The sequence below is a fragment of the Triplophysa dalaica genome, chromosome 11 (genome assembly GCF_015846415.1).
Source record: "Triplophysa dalaica isolate WHDGS20190420 chromosome 11, ASM1584641v1, whole genome shotgun sequence".
Classification (NCBI taxonomy): Eukaryota; Metazoa; Chordata; class Actinopteri; order Cypriniformes; family Nemacheilidae; genus Triplophysa; species Triplophysa dalaica.
The window spans coordinates 1,639,103-1,654,256 of record NC_079552.1 but is presented as its reverse complement, the minus strand read 5'-3'; the positions used below and the strand labels follow the sequence as shown (position 1 = coordinate 1,654,256).

The window sequence follows — 15,154 nt, the reverse complement described above, 5'->3', positions numbered from 1 at the left end:
GTAGAGACAACATTACAAGATGAAACCAATCCTCTCGTCACGCAAACGCACGAAACACGCTGCGTTCAACGACGGCTCATTTAACCCCGTGTGGAAACAGCAGCGATCAATTACCATTGCCACTTTTCTCAAGTCCGTGACTCACGACATGACGTGGCACGCTCGCGTCCGGCTCCTTCTGCAGCACACATGCGCTCGCTCGATAAACTCAGGCATGTGCAGCTTTGATTATATTGTGGGGGTTAGCCCGTGTTTATTAATGTGTTAATGACTTCATTGTGTTTCCTTCTGGATACAAGGTCATGTGCCGTGTTTGCCTTGAAGGTGCCGCCGCACGGACAGCTGAGGGCTAATTGTTACTGTGCTTTTCAAAACCTCTTACTGGAATTGAGAAACGAAAAAGGATGAAGAAGTTAAACTGTGTGTGTGTGGGGGGGGGGGAGCATGGGGGGGTTCGAGGTCTATAAAACCCCGTTGACTAATTACACCACACCACTGTTAACAAGCGCTTTCCCTCAGGATAGACATTGCAGGTCAATAAAAAGACATTTAAAAAAGCCAAACAGAAACAGACGTAAAAATGCAACACAGGCCTGTTTTTGAGGACGGGCATTACGGTGACGCGGATAACACAACACGCACCCAGATAAACACAACCAGGCCAACGAGTCGAATACACGCTAATGGCAAATCTACAATCGCTTTAATTTACTTCCGAGTTTGCAGACGGAGTTCAAATAGTGTTATTGTTCACGCATCTTTAAGAGGTCGGATATGCTGCGAGCGCATGCTCGGTTCTGCCTCTGAAAGCAGCTGATCTACTTTTATCCAAAGTCACTTACAGGACATTGTACAACCTGAGGTTAGCCGTCTCACTCAAGGTAAGGCCATAACGCAAACAATTTGTTGATGTAACCTCTGCCCAATCACTTCACACACTTCACTCTTCTACTACAAATGGTGTTACCGACACACAAAAACATGACCATACCATAATGTGGTCCAATACAGTGCCGCTATCTGATCAGAACACCATGATGCTCAAATTCACATGTCACATTGTTTACATGTTTCGGCAGGCCTCGTCCTCACCACAATCTAACATTCCATGTCAACAAAAATGCTCTTTAAAATGCTCCTAAAAATCAAAGGAATGGCAGAAAAGAGAAAGTTTATAGAAGGCAGTTGGTCGTGATAGAGAGGCAATGTTCTGTCAGGCACAATTTCGCATCACAACAAACTGTTGTGTGTGTGGCCCACAGCACAGAGATCCTGGTCTGGACAACACATTTTTCCATTGTTTCATGAGAAACAAACAGCCAAGTCACAAGTTTCCACATTTATCACTGCAACAAGACAAACAGCATCAGTCCCACATCCCACAGTCACAATATCTGATGAAATATTACAATTGGTGTGCGATTACCTATGTGAATTTTTCAAGTAAAATTGCCAAAAGTTTACAAACACTATTCTATGAATATAACCTGCTCGTAATATTGACACATCTTTTTGCAAAAGTTGTTCTGGACATTTTAGAGAAATTGATCAAGTTCAACAAGGAGTAGGGATGCACAGATAGGATTTTATGGCCGATACAGATTTTAACAAACATTTGTCAGATTTCGATACCGATATTGGTCAATTACATAGTACTTTACAAAACTAGATATTTTTTTCTGAATTCAATTTATTTTACTGAACATGAATTGGATCCATTCCATTCCATTTTCTACCGCTTATCCGAACTACCTCGGGTCACGGGGAGCCTGTGCCTATCTCAGGAGTCATCGGGCATCAAGGCAGGATACACCCTGGATGGAGTGCCAACCCATCGCAGGGCACACACACTCACTCATTCACTCACGCACTCACACCCTACGGACAATTTTTCCAGAGATGCCAATCAACCTACCATGCATGTCTTTGGACCAGGGGAGGAAACCGGAGTACCCGGAGGAAACCCCCGAGGCACGGGGAGAACATGCAAACTCCACACACACAAGTCGGAAGCTGGAATCGAACCCCCAACCCTGGAGGTGTGAGGCGAACGTGCAATCCACTAAGCCATAGTGCCCCCGAGGCACACGTTAAGATACAAATTTAATAAAATAAATAAAAAGACAACATGACAATCTTCAAAGGTGATTTTTGCAATACGATATTTATTTTATTAACAACTTAACCTCATACTTGACCTAACATTTCTTCAATAAGCTTAAAGTCTTTGCTTTTGCTATTCAATTATTTTGCTCAGAAAGAAATGTTGGATTAAACAGACATGTAACTCATTCCCTCCAGTTAATTAATAGAACCATTCATTCATCCAATATCGGCAGATTAATATTGGTGGCCGATACATCGGTGCATCCCTATTAAGAAGTATTTGAAACACAAACTCATCACGTACCTCTAATGGCGAGTCACACAGGAACCTCTTAAACTGTAAGGGGAAAAAGAAAAAGACAGAAACCGCTGTTAATTCATCCATGTATAACATATGACACATTAAACACATGATCCAAGTGAGTGGGCTGTCTCACGTGTATAATTGAGCACATTCAACATGGTCTTCTGTATGAAGGTCTTTATATCTCTAGTGGTTTCCATTTAAATGCACATTTTACACCACCAAATCCTTTACGACCTAGTGCACGCTATAAGACCCAGCACACAGTTTCCTAAAAGGTAAAATACAGGTCTGGTCCAGTCACAAGCCATTCCCAAGATCCAAATTCACCCGCGTATACTTTGCACTTAAACTATGTATTGTTTTTGATATGGAAAAGTGTATACATTTTAGCAAAACAATATTCAGGCACTGGGACAGGAAACAAAAGTGGTCGTTGTGGCATAGACAACATTGTGGTCATTAAGTTTCACACACATCAAAATACACCTTTCTTTCCATTTAACTCATTCGCCGCCAGCCTCTTTAAAATAAAGTTGCCACCACCGTTTTATAACATTTTCACCCAACTTTAATGGCTCACAGTAAATTTTCTGTACAATATGTCAAATGAAAGAACAGAGTCTCAGCTTTTAAACAAAAGAAACCGTTTTCTTCTATCTTCATTTGTTTAATTTTTATCACTCCGTAGATGTGGGTAGGTGTCTTAAAAAATTCATCATTTTGATTAAACAGCTGAGATAATTAAAGTTTTTTGTCAAAGATTCCGCCCAGATTCCACTCAGAAAAATCATTAAAAACCACTAAAACATATACGTTCAAGTATGTTTTTCAAGTATACGGCCGTCGTTCTGCACTTCCAATTTCTAACGGAAGTATTCGACCATCTGAGAATCCTTGAAATACTCCTTTCAACATTTACGATTTGGGACAAACAAATTCTACTTTCGAAAGACTATTTGGAGCGGATAGCATGCGAATTGGGATGCAGCAAGTGATTCACTTCAACTCAAAGATTTCATAAATAGTTTTGCAAAGTCAACAATTCTGCTTTCAATCTGCTTTAAATGTGAGCGAGACACAGAGAGAGAATCGATGATGTCTTTAAATGTGGAAGATTTGTCATTGCGTTTGACTTTCACGAAGGAATAACGAATCTTGAAATAGACTAGATGCCTTCAGATGCTACAACATCAAGCAAAACACAGCTTTAATTTGCATTTGGCCCCACGTAACAAACTGGCACGAATGCACCTTTCAGGTCCTCCATCTTGAACATGCACACGCAAGCGCACACAGCGAGTCTGGATGTAATCTGACAACATCAGAGTCCTGTGAATTAAAATGCTACAAAACACCAGTGAGCGGCTTCACTTTCTGGGCTCGGAGAGAATTAGTCAGACGGTTACAAGCTCCACATGCTTGTTTCCGCATCTGCCCTGGTTTTACAGAACTAACAACACATTGAAGAGTTTTCATGACGTTTGGTTTCATTAACATCTGCGTTCTTTTGCTGACGTGGACGAACATCGAGCTACATCGCTAAACAATGCTTTCGGAATCTACAGCGTCATGACAAATGAAACGATGATTGAGCTCAACTTCAGTCTGAATTAAATATCAATAAATGAATACACACAGCACGATGCACGCAACCACAAAACATATCAGGACCCAAGAAACGTTCTTCTACAAATAAACTTTTGACTTGAGGCATGAATTCGAATGCGTTTATAACTCAAAAGACATGATTTGTTTACCTCTCCGAGCGGTTGTGTAAGAGAAGGCCATTGTTTGACCGAGTGGAGGGGAGAAGATGGGACATGGGAGAGGGTTGTGGTGTGGGATTAAACCTGGCATGAGCTTTCTCTAGTGCTGCCAGGCCCTCAACAGAGCTGCCCGTGGGTAACAGCTAACAAACACATACATATTCCCATTAGACCTCTTCCTGATCTCCTGGAGCCTGGCAGCAGAGACCCTGTTTGACTACTGACTTCAACCGGACACACATTTACATTTAGACATTTCACAAGAGAGGAATATTAAACAAAAATAATCTGTAACATAAGGAGTGCAACAAAGCTCTATCTTTAAAGTTTTTTAAGCAATGTATAGTACAATGCAATGTAAATCGCTTTGGATAATAGCGCCTGCCAAATGCCTAAATGTAAATGTTTAAAGTGTAAAAAAAAACGAAAATACATTTTTAGTTTTTAGTTCTTTAATGTAAAGTGGAGGTAACATGCTATGTCATGCATTCTGACTTCTTTACACTGTTAAACATATTCTCAAACTTAACATGGTCAACTTGTCAAAAACGAGTTGGACGTATGCCGTAGTATTCCTGTGGTCAATTCACTCCGCCAGGGTTCGCAAAGATTTTTTCGAACATGGATTCCCGTTTCGTAACAAGCGTTCTAAGTCCCTTATTGGACAATATGCAGAAACTGCATGTGATACCTCATCTAGGACTACTCGATTATGACAAAAATCACAATCACGATTATTTTGGCCAATATCGAGATCCAAATTATTTAACACCATCACTCATTACCTTTAAGAACAACATAGAAAACTGAAAAAACTTGCCTTTTAAACTATGAATTCAACTGGAAAAAAAGATATAAATGTAAAAACAGAACAGCTGAACCATGTGAAAGGGGTGCACTTTATATGCCATTAGATAATATGTATAAATATATATAATCCGGTTGATTTATACCACAAGAGAAGAGAGGATCCATGCAAAATGGAATGGGGCACAGTAATTGTTTAACCTCGATTATTTTGTTTTTGTAATTTTTGAAGGCCAAAGTTCATGATTACAATTCATTTTCGATGAATTGCACATCCCTAACCTCATCTTTAAAAAAAACTTAATTTCAAGTAAATATTCCTTTATTTACTAAAGCAACCAATATATTCAACATGCCCTGAAAGCAAAGATCAGCGCAATGAATTCAAATAAGGCAACGTATCAATAATTTTTAATCTCATTGGTTCTTGTGCAAGAACAGGTGAGATTCTGCATTATCGACATATTTAATTGGAATAGGAAATTTAATTGAAAAGAAAATCTCTCTGTCCTGTAGTCCTTCATGTCTTCAAAATGACATTTCAAAATGGCCTTCTGTGAAAGCAAATGGAGGTGAACTTTGACCAGAGTGGGAAGTGCGATGGCTCAGCTGGGATTTAGTCCTCGGCTCAAATGAAATTAGGCAGAACGTAGCGAACGTTAGGGAATTGGTCCTTGAATGCCCATTAAATCTACAGATCAACCTACATCTGTCTAAGGCCTAATAAGATGATACGGCTCTTTATCTACAATATATGACTATACATATTGAATCAATCTGACATGTTCCACATCATTTAACACCACGAAAGCATACTCTAATATTTAATATATGTTAATAATATAAAAGCACAATGTAAAATGTCTTTATTGGTCACATTCTTTGGGAAACAGCTTATGCAAAGCTAGTCTACATTAACAAGAGTAAATACAGTATCATAAACACGGTTTATTTGGTTGAATTCCACTATATGAGTCCAATAAATAATTATTCTCCGTTACCTCCAAATGTCTGTTTGTAACGAAACAATTATTTATTTATTACCATGCTAATGTTAGACAATAGAAGAGAATAAACTAACATTACGTCAAATACCAAATCATCAGATTCTGTTTAAAGTAAATAGAAGTGTAAACTCAAACATGATAAAGTTAACGTTACTTTGGAAAAAACAGTAACCGACAGTGTTTGATTCGGGATTTGATATGTGATCGGGCTCTGTGGGGAATATACCAAGCTTATAATCTTACTATTTGACAAACTGTAAAATATCATTTGAGAGATCTGTCTGCTATGAGCAATAAAGTTCTGATTAAAATCATTCTACTGTAGCAATGTCCAAAACTCCATGACCTTTCTGTATAGGCATGTCCCCCGTCCTAGTGTCAATATCAAATATCTTCATTTATTAACGTCCATAAAATTGTATGTATGACCTGTGTATATCCAGTACTTTCTGTTGAAACTTCATACAACATTAACGATTAACATACAAGTTAATTTTTAACAAACGAGAAGCAGCGACGCACGTCATGTCTACAACTCACAAATAGGCAGTTCGCAGCTACAGGCGCTGCGGAACGGAAACATTAGCATGCGCAAACATGCGGTGCGTTCCAAATGGAATATATCTCCCTTCAAAGGGCCCTTCGGGGAGGGGACACCAAACAAAACGGCACACCAAATAAAGAGAAAATGGCGTTGTTTTTAATGCTCCTTTTGCCAAATTAATTTTAAACGGACCGATTGAGAGATACAACTGCAGTTTTCCCCCTAGAGTTCACACATCGAGAGCTTCGAAGGGAGTAGGGCATAGGGATGATCATTTCGGAATGTTTTTTGTTTTTTTTGCGCGATTATCAGTGTATACACTGACAAATAAGTCAATTGTTACTTCAACGATGGAATGCTGCTCCACAACACCAGAGGAGTCAGCTTATGTGCCGAGGCTACACCCCCGGCCCAGTTTGACCCCTGGTAAACGGTATACATGCAGCAACACAACAGCGAAGTAACTCCATTACAAAATGTACTAAACAGCCTATCTAGACAGCATTAACAGGTGCATTGCTAAAACAAAAAAAAGCCTTTTTAGAACAAGTAAAAATAATTCAAATTTTAAGAGAACCGCAGTGTCTGACCCACAATTATAATAATCAATTTAATTCCGGCAGATAAATAATTAAACATTGACAGTCAATCAAAATAAAATGTAAAACATACAATCGTTCTCATAGTTGGTGTAAAGAAGCCTTTAGATGGATGAATGTCTAATTCAGTGGCACTAGGGATACTTTCTATGAGATGGCGAAACCGCAACCTGTCGGGAAGAGGAAGTAAGGGAGAAAAAACAGCCCCCGTCTCACACATGGAATGTTTTTTAACTTCGCTGTAATGCTCGAAAAGACCAGGCTAACGCAAACACACGCACACCTTCTGCACTATAAATAAAGCCCTGTTATGGCACCAGGAAAGAATCTTGGAGACAGGAGACAGCAGCTTTTTATTATTTATTAATTCCCTTCCTTTACGAGCTGGAGGATTTATTTATTTGCTGTTGGCAGAGCCGGGTCCGTTTCCAGGCCTGAGGGGGACAATAGCTTCTCTCAGGTGACTTACAATGTCAAGTAGGTCCACATCCTGCTCACTACCAGACCACACTTTACATACTTAAAACAGTAAAAACCACAGTACTCGAGAGGGTCATATAGCTAAACGCTAGCTAGAAACATGTGCCGAGCGGTCTGTGCTCTTGTATTTACTACACTATTACTCCATCAATATTTCATATTTAGCGACTTACATTGCATTATACTATACATTTGTATCGGAGTATGTGCAATCCCCGGGATCCAACCCATGACCTTGGCGTTGCTAGCGCCACGCTCCAACCACTGAGCAACAACAAAATACTTCATATTTAAGTAAGAAAACTAACTGTACTCTTAACCTTAAAAACAATCTAATTCTCTCCATGTCTCTGTAAAACCCTCTGAATTAAAATCAAACCACTATTTCATTATCCATAACCCTTTTTCTTACAAGGCAGCGCTGACTTTCATCATAACAATGATTTTTTAATCACTATAAATCTCCTCCAGACAGAGTTTGAAAAATTCTGAGCAGATTTTCTCCGAAGCACACGGACTGCAAACGTTGCTTCTTTCAGTATAATTGAGTTCTGGCAGTTTTTCACAGAACAGAGCAGGGTGTGTGCACGCGGCCCAGCCCTGTCTAAGACTGAAATAACATCAAGTCAAAGACTTTCTCTCCACAGATCCACCCAGTCTTAATTCACTCTCTCTCTCTCAAACACACAGGTGAACTGCTGCCCCATCCAGACAATGGTTACATACCTGCGAAATGCTCAAAACAGCTTAGCAAGCGCTATGTAATTATTACAGAGGCTTTTAATCCAGTAATATCAGGAGACAGTTTCAGACACAAATGAAGACAGATGCACAAAACTATGAGCGTTTAGAGTGATTTAAGCGCTGATGGACCAATTGTACGATTTACTTCAGTAATGCCACACGTGTCTGCCGCTCGACGGTTTACTAAACACATCAACAAGGTCATTGATGACGCCAGCTAACCTTCATAGTTCGTACACATAATGGTAACGGATTCAGTTGAAGCTTTGTGACTTAGACTTCGACTCCTGTTTATAACATGTACTTGTCAGCGCCAGTAGCCGGGTGGGCTGTGTGTCAACATATTGTGTAATGGTGCTTTGGGGCGACCCAAGTTCGAGTCCCAGCTTGTGGTTCTCCAAAGTCCTGTAGCCCTGTCTCTCTGTCTACCAGTATGACTTTCTTTGGTCTAGCAACTGTTCTATCCAACAAGAAGCAATAAACGCCAAACAAAACTAAAAAAGAAACGGGTATGGTGTTACTCTTTCCCATTTAAATATCATAAAGACTACACTAACATGCAATAAAACTGACCAAAAATGTGCATCTAATGTTAGATTTATCAAGGAATTCGTAGAAATGCAACTGACACAAATAACTAGCAACTTATAACAAACCATAGCAAAGATACTGGTAATACCCATACTATATCTATAAACTTTATTGTCATGTTTTCTTTTACTCCTGTGGGAGAGTTGCATCTGACAAACTTCTGAAAATAAATGCTAAATCTTCCTCTTTCTTTTAAGGAAAATCTGTGCTTGTTTAATAATTTATTATTTAAGTCAGATGGCGCAAACACATGTTTTTCGCTGTCTTTGGAGTGTTGCCCATGCATGTTTTAGACACTTGAAACAGCAAAAATGAAAGTGTGGGAACAAAAGATGCTTTCCATCTAAAAGCGAATGCTCACCCAGACCTGCCTGAAACACCTCGTGTAACCACACCCCCACAAATCTACATCAGTTGGTGGTCTGATTTGACTAAGATCACCCAAATGTAGACACAAGTAAGGTGGGCGTACCTGTCAGTTCATTTGAAGAGGAACCTGATGTTCCATATATGGTCAGAGGCGTTACATTTCCGTCACACGCTTGGAGAATTCGACCAATCACTATACACTGGTTAACTGGCCAATCACAGCACACCTCGTTTATAAAAGACATGAGCTTTGTAAAAAATCTGTGCGTTTCAGAGAGGCGGAGCAAAGAGGAGATGGTATGTGGAAAATACAGCATTTTTTAACCTAAAATCGTGTATACACATTGATTTACATCTAAAACAAACCATTAAAATATTTGTTTTAGCCACGTCATATGACCCCTTTAACTATAAGAGTAACCTATAGTAATAATCCATGATGTTGGGTTATCTTAGCTCAACAATGGGTCAAAAAATGGACAAACCCAACCGTTGGGTTGTAAATGAACCTATGCTGGGTTGTTTCAACCCATTTTTGGGTGAATTACATCCATATTCTGGGTCAGTTTAATCCAACAGTTGTCCATAATTGACCCAATGATGGGATATTCAAGTATAATAAATATTGGACGTTTCATAAAGTCTGTAAGTATGTGACATGTTTCATCCTGTACCTCACTTTCCCCGCACTCACACGGAGAGTCGCCGTGAACAGTCGTCTGGTAACGGGCGTACAGCGCCGCCGACTGCTCGAAGGACGCCAGGAAGTCCGGGTCCTCGAAGCTGACAGGCACTAACTTCACCTTCAGAACGATGGAAGGATGATTAAAGGGAGGAAAGTGAACAATTAAAGAGGACGAATGTAAAGATGTTGAAAAATTATTTAGTAGAGTAGGAGAAAAGAAGGATTGTAGCAAAAAAAAGTTAAAAAGGGGAGTGGTCAACAGCCCTGTGTGTATACCAAATATTTTGGGGTTGATAAAGTTTTTTAGACTCTTTTGAAATCAAGATTTCTTTAAAGCGACTATGAAGAATCATGAGAGCTAGAATTAAACTCCCAAGCTGCCTCACACTTTTTTAACAATTACAATTCAAAGGAAGGTTTTGGAATAAAATGCATGTATATCAAATAAAATGTGAACATCAATGCTATGCATCCCAGCTATATACATTTTCTAAATAACTTTTTGTTAATCTTGTTAAGTAAGACAGGTGGGGAGTGTGATGCTAGTGAGGATGAAGCACACTACACGAAAGGAAACGTAGAGACTGAAGGTGAGGCTTGTGCACTAGGGTTGTGAAACTGCACTAAATGCTAAAAATCACATACTTAACACTGACACGCACTGGTTTTATCAAGCACTGGTCCTACAACAGATTTAAAACCAATGAGCTCATCCTATTTCATTAATGTCGCTTTAGAGATGCTATTACACTTGGCGGCCATGTTTGCTACGACTTCAGGCAGCTATTTCAGTCATCAAAGAACTATCAACTTGAATGGAGGAAGACGTAGATCTTAAAAATCGCTTGGTACAATCACACCAAAACAATGTATTTTCCACCATCAATTCAACCTGACAAAAGGTGGATCATAAAGTCTTCTTAAGCTTGAATTACGTTTGCTAAAAAAACACTTTTTGTTTTTTTAATAAAGCCGCCATATTGAGCATTTCACTTTCCTTAATAAAGGAGACGTTCACTTCAAAATTTGCCCCAAATAAACATTTTTTGCATTTGGCAGACGCTTTTATCCAAAGCGACTTGCATTGCATGATAATATATATTGGTTTTTAATTATGTGCAATCCCTGGGATCGAACCCATGACCTTGGCGTTGTTAGTGCCATGCTAGCAACAGGAAAGCTAACACCTGTAATCTTAGATTTAACAAAATCCATATTCCAAAATCTGCATTATCCACAGGATAAAAAAAAATTATCGATAAAACGGTATATCTCAAAAACACACACACAGATACCAAGTAACACCTCAAGGACTTATCAACAGAGCAAGAAAACCTAGAAAAAGCCAAAGATGAATGAATGGGAACAGATCGTGCAGTGTGTAGGGCAGCCCTTCTCAAAGTTTGGACTTTTCGTTCTGTTCCATTCACATGTCGCGTCTTTTTCGCGTGCATATTCCTTATTTTAAATGTAGATGTGCGGAAGGCATGCGCAAATAGGGGGCGCCGCATCGAGATTGAAATAGTTAAAATTTTCGCACGCGCAACGCGGGTCATTTGAAGAGACAAAGAGGCACGGCTCGATGTTCAAAAACAATGTTTTTATTGTGCATTCAAATGAATATCAATGAAACTGCAGTTGGGTTCATTTGATTAAGTCATAATGTGAAATACAGCTAACTATCACAATAAAGCACAATAAAAACATGATAAAAAGTGATCTGTTTTTGCAAATGAACTCTTCATATAGAGTCAATTGGTTATTTAAAGTTGTTTTTAATGTTTATTAAAAGCATATTTTGTAATAACAATTGTACCGGACTGTTGACGAGAATTCAGATTCGGACCTTTGAATGTAAACTTTTGTAATAACAATTGTACCGGACTGTTGACGAGAATTCAGATTCGGACCTTTGAATGTAAACTTTGAGAACCCCTGGTGTAGAGCATAGAAGATGAATACTGTTTTGACATGTCACTCGCTGTATTGCAAATAAACCATCATCTCATAAAAGCCTTCAGAGTCGTTTAGCAGATAGCATGTGTGTTCAGCTGTGGTGCTCTTATGAGCAGTGCGAGTTTGAGTCCTTACAAATAAACTGTGGCAAAAACATTAAGCAGAAATGTAAATACTGTGTTGTGGAAAGAAGTGAATTATAAGAAAAAGTGCATGGACATATAAGAAGGAAACCTTATAAACTACCTAATGTGCTTTTCTGGTTTGGCTTAAGAAAAGTAGAGGTCAAACACCTGCAAACATCTTCATTTTACACGGACACCTGTAGAAACATCGCCCACACACTCCAGATGACAGCGTTTTCCTCATTACCTTCAAACTTCTCTCTCACACCCTTTTAGTACTTTATTGACACCGTTTCATCTTCCATTTTCTAATGTTTACTTTTCCAACCTACTCTCATCCGCCTTCTTACGGTTTCCTCACTTTCGTTCCTCATGAATAGACAGGCCACCGTGATTCATTGCTTTTAGCTTTAAGAGAACAAGTTTTGGTTTCTCAATCACGATCATTCAGTCCTGGATGCCCAGACCTCACATTCACCTAGCTGTCGTCTCTGTTCTTGGCAAACTTCTAATGTAAACAAACCGCTCCAAATCTAAGCTGATGTCACCATTGACAAAAGTGAAAGACCATGTAAAATGTGCTCGAAGACTCCGAGACAGCCGTACTACCCATGAGCCCCTTCTGACCTGGCCCTCGGTGGGTTTGTCAGCCGGGTCCTCGTGAATGGCTATCTGGTAGAGTTTGTAAACTTGGTAAGATGCATCGAATGAAGCTTTGAACTGTGGACTGGGTGGGTTGGAGCGCACTAGCCTCACCTTCAACATGAGGATGAGGAGAAAAGGGTTAAACAGAAAAAGTACAGAATTCTCAAGACTTTAACAAGAAAAGATACAAACACAAAAGTTGAGGAGAATAGTGTTCGTGGACCATCAGGTGAGACACTATTGTAAATTCTGTCATCATTTACTCAACCATAAGTCATTCTTAACCTGTATGACCATTATTCATTTTTATAATAGCACATGAGTGAATATCATGAAACATGTCAAAAACACATTGGGGTCACATCTCAACTCCATAAGTCAAAAGAAGAATATTTGCTATTAAAATGCCAAAAAAAAACAACGTATAACCACTATTGCATATTATGGTAATATCTGCTATACTGCTTTTAGGTTAAAAACTGTATTTTTATTAGGGCTGTCAACCGATTAATCGTGTTTAGATAATTAATATGCACTGTACACAGATATATATATAGTATTTATAAACACATAAATGTATATATTTAGAAAATGTTTCAATATAATTTAAATTATTGGCAAATATAAATAAATACATGTTCATTTTATTAATATTTTATTTTTTCTTAAATAAATGCATATGTTTTTATAAATACAAAATTAAAATGCACAGTACAAAGACATACAATATGGTAGCCCAAACTTTTATTCTGGATGCGATAAATTGCAATTAATTGTTTGACAGCCCTAATTTTTATACAGTAAATTAATTAAATTACAAAAACAAAAAATTCTAAAATAAAATAAATGAAATAAAAAGGCAAAAGTTAATAGATTACTTGATATAAATTATTTTATATTTTATGTATACAGTTTTAGTAAAAGTGATGCTTTCTTATACACAGGCATCCACTGAACAATGACAATTTTATACAGATGGCTCCAATTGTGCCTTCTGCTATCGAATTCACCAAAACCGATTCAAACCGTATTCCTGCTCTGATGCATTCGCCTAATGCACATCATGTACTGCAGTTTCTCTAGTCTGCCCTGATGGTCCAGTCAACATTCTGCTCAAACAAAAGCATGCAGTAAAATAAACAAAACCATATACAATACAGTGTGTTTGCTTGGGTGAGATTCAGCACGAATAAAAAAATCTGTTCATCTGTACACACGTATTTCATTGATAAAAGACACTTCATGTTCTTCATGTAATCCAGAGTGAAAAGAAAGCGAGTACACATGACATCCTCCTGTAATGATTGAACGCAGACCTGCAGTGATGTGTCTCAACGGTGTCTACTCACTGTAAACTGTTACAGAAGAAACTTCCTGAATCTTCTACAGTGCTACAATGGAACTGGCTTTGATTATATCACATCACTGACCGCACTCAAACAAAGGAAACGATGAAAAGCTGCAACCACATTGACATAACTTGCCTCTGATACAGTTTTGAATAGTAATGTCAAATTTTAATTGACTCCGATGCAAGCAGCGGCTCCTCTTTTCGCATGGAAAGACTTGCTCACAGCAAAACTCCGACATCAGTTTTAAGTAAATTTTGTAGAAATCTGATTGGTTAAACAGAGCTTGACATAACCTGTAGGGATGCACTGATACAATTTTTTAAAGACAGAGTACGATTACTGATATTTATTTCTGCTACACGCCGATACCTGTATAATGTACAATTATGTTAATAAACCAGTATCTTATTGGTACATTTTCTTTCTTTTGTTTTTAGGTCTACTCAAAACAAGCAGAATACATATTTTAACAGTATCTGAATATTTCGTTAGCTGTTATGTTAGCTGTTAGAGGTTCAGCGCTAATTTCTTGTTAGGAAATAAAACATTTGCCATTTTCCGTGCCATTCCCTGTTGTACAGCAAATTATGTTTTTATGCCTGGATTCCTCGATTCCGTCCACGTTTTCAGCATTGCGGAAATCATAGGGCTCTACGTATGTCATGTGAGGTATCGGTCATTGGTATCGGTGCGTCATCACGAGTACGAGAACAGGAGCTTGGTATCGGGCCGAGCGGTGCATCCTTAATAACTTGTGTTTGTTTTAGTTATTTAGTCATTTTAAATTAGCTTAATATTTTAAATTTGTTTTTCAAGTTAATGTATAATGTGCTTTTGTCATTTTATTTTCTCATTAAGTTTTCCTATGCAGGTTTTAAAATTTTGCGGTTACATTTTTTTCATTTTATAGATTTCCATTCAATTATTTTAGTCCCTCAAATTAAATTTAACATTACAATGGACAATGAATTTCCAATTTGTGTTTATTTATTTTTCATACCAAATATTTTATCATACTTTTATATTTCAACAGTTTTAGGGGCAGCCTTAGTTAAGTTAAGACATTTAAGG

The 15,154-nt window shown here is 38.3% G+C and overlaps 1 protein-coding gene across 5 annotated transcripts in view; it reads right to left on the bottom strand.

The window, feature by feature from the left end:
- LOC130431830 (arginyl-tRNA--protein transferase 1) overlaps positions 1-15,154 on the bottom strand; it is a 60,388-nt gene that overhangs the window by 33,830 nt on the left and 11,404 nt on the right. For 2 of the 5 annotated variants that reach the window (XM_056761032.1, XM_056761034.1), the window contains 2 exons: positions 12,714-12,842; positions 2,411-2,443 (listed from right to left, as the gene is read on the bottom strand). In XM_056761032.1, the coding sequence (XP_056617010.1) occupies positions 2,411-2,443; positions 12,714-12,842 (162 nt within the window). Of the gene's footprint in view, positions 1-2,410; positions 2,444-9,994; positions 10,124-12,713; positions 12,843-15,154 lie in introns of all 5 variants that reach the window. The other 3 variants (XM_056761033.1, XM_056761035.1, XM_056761036.1) reach the window with 2 other exon arrangements.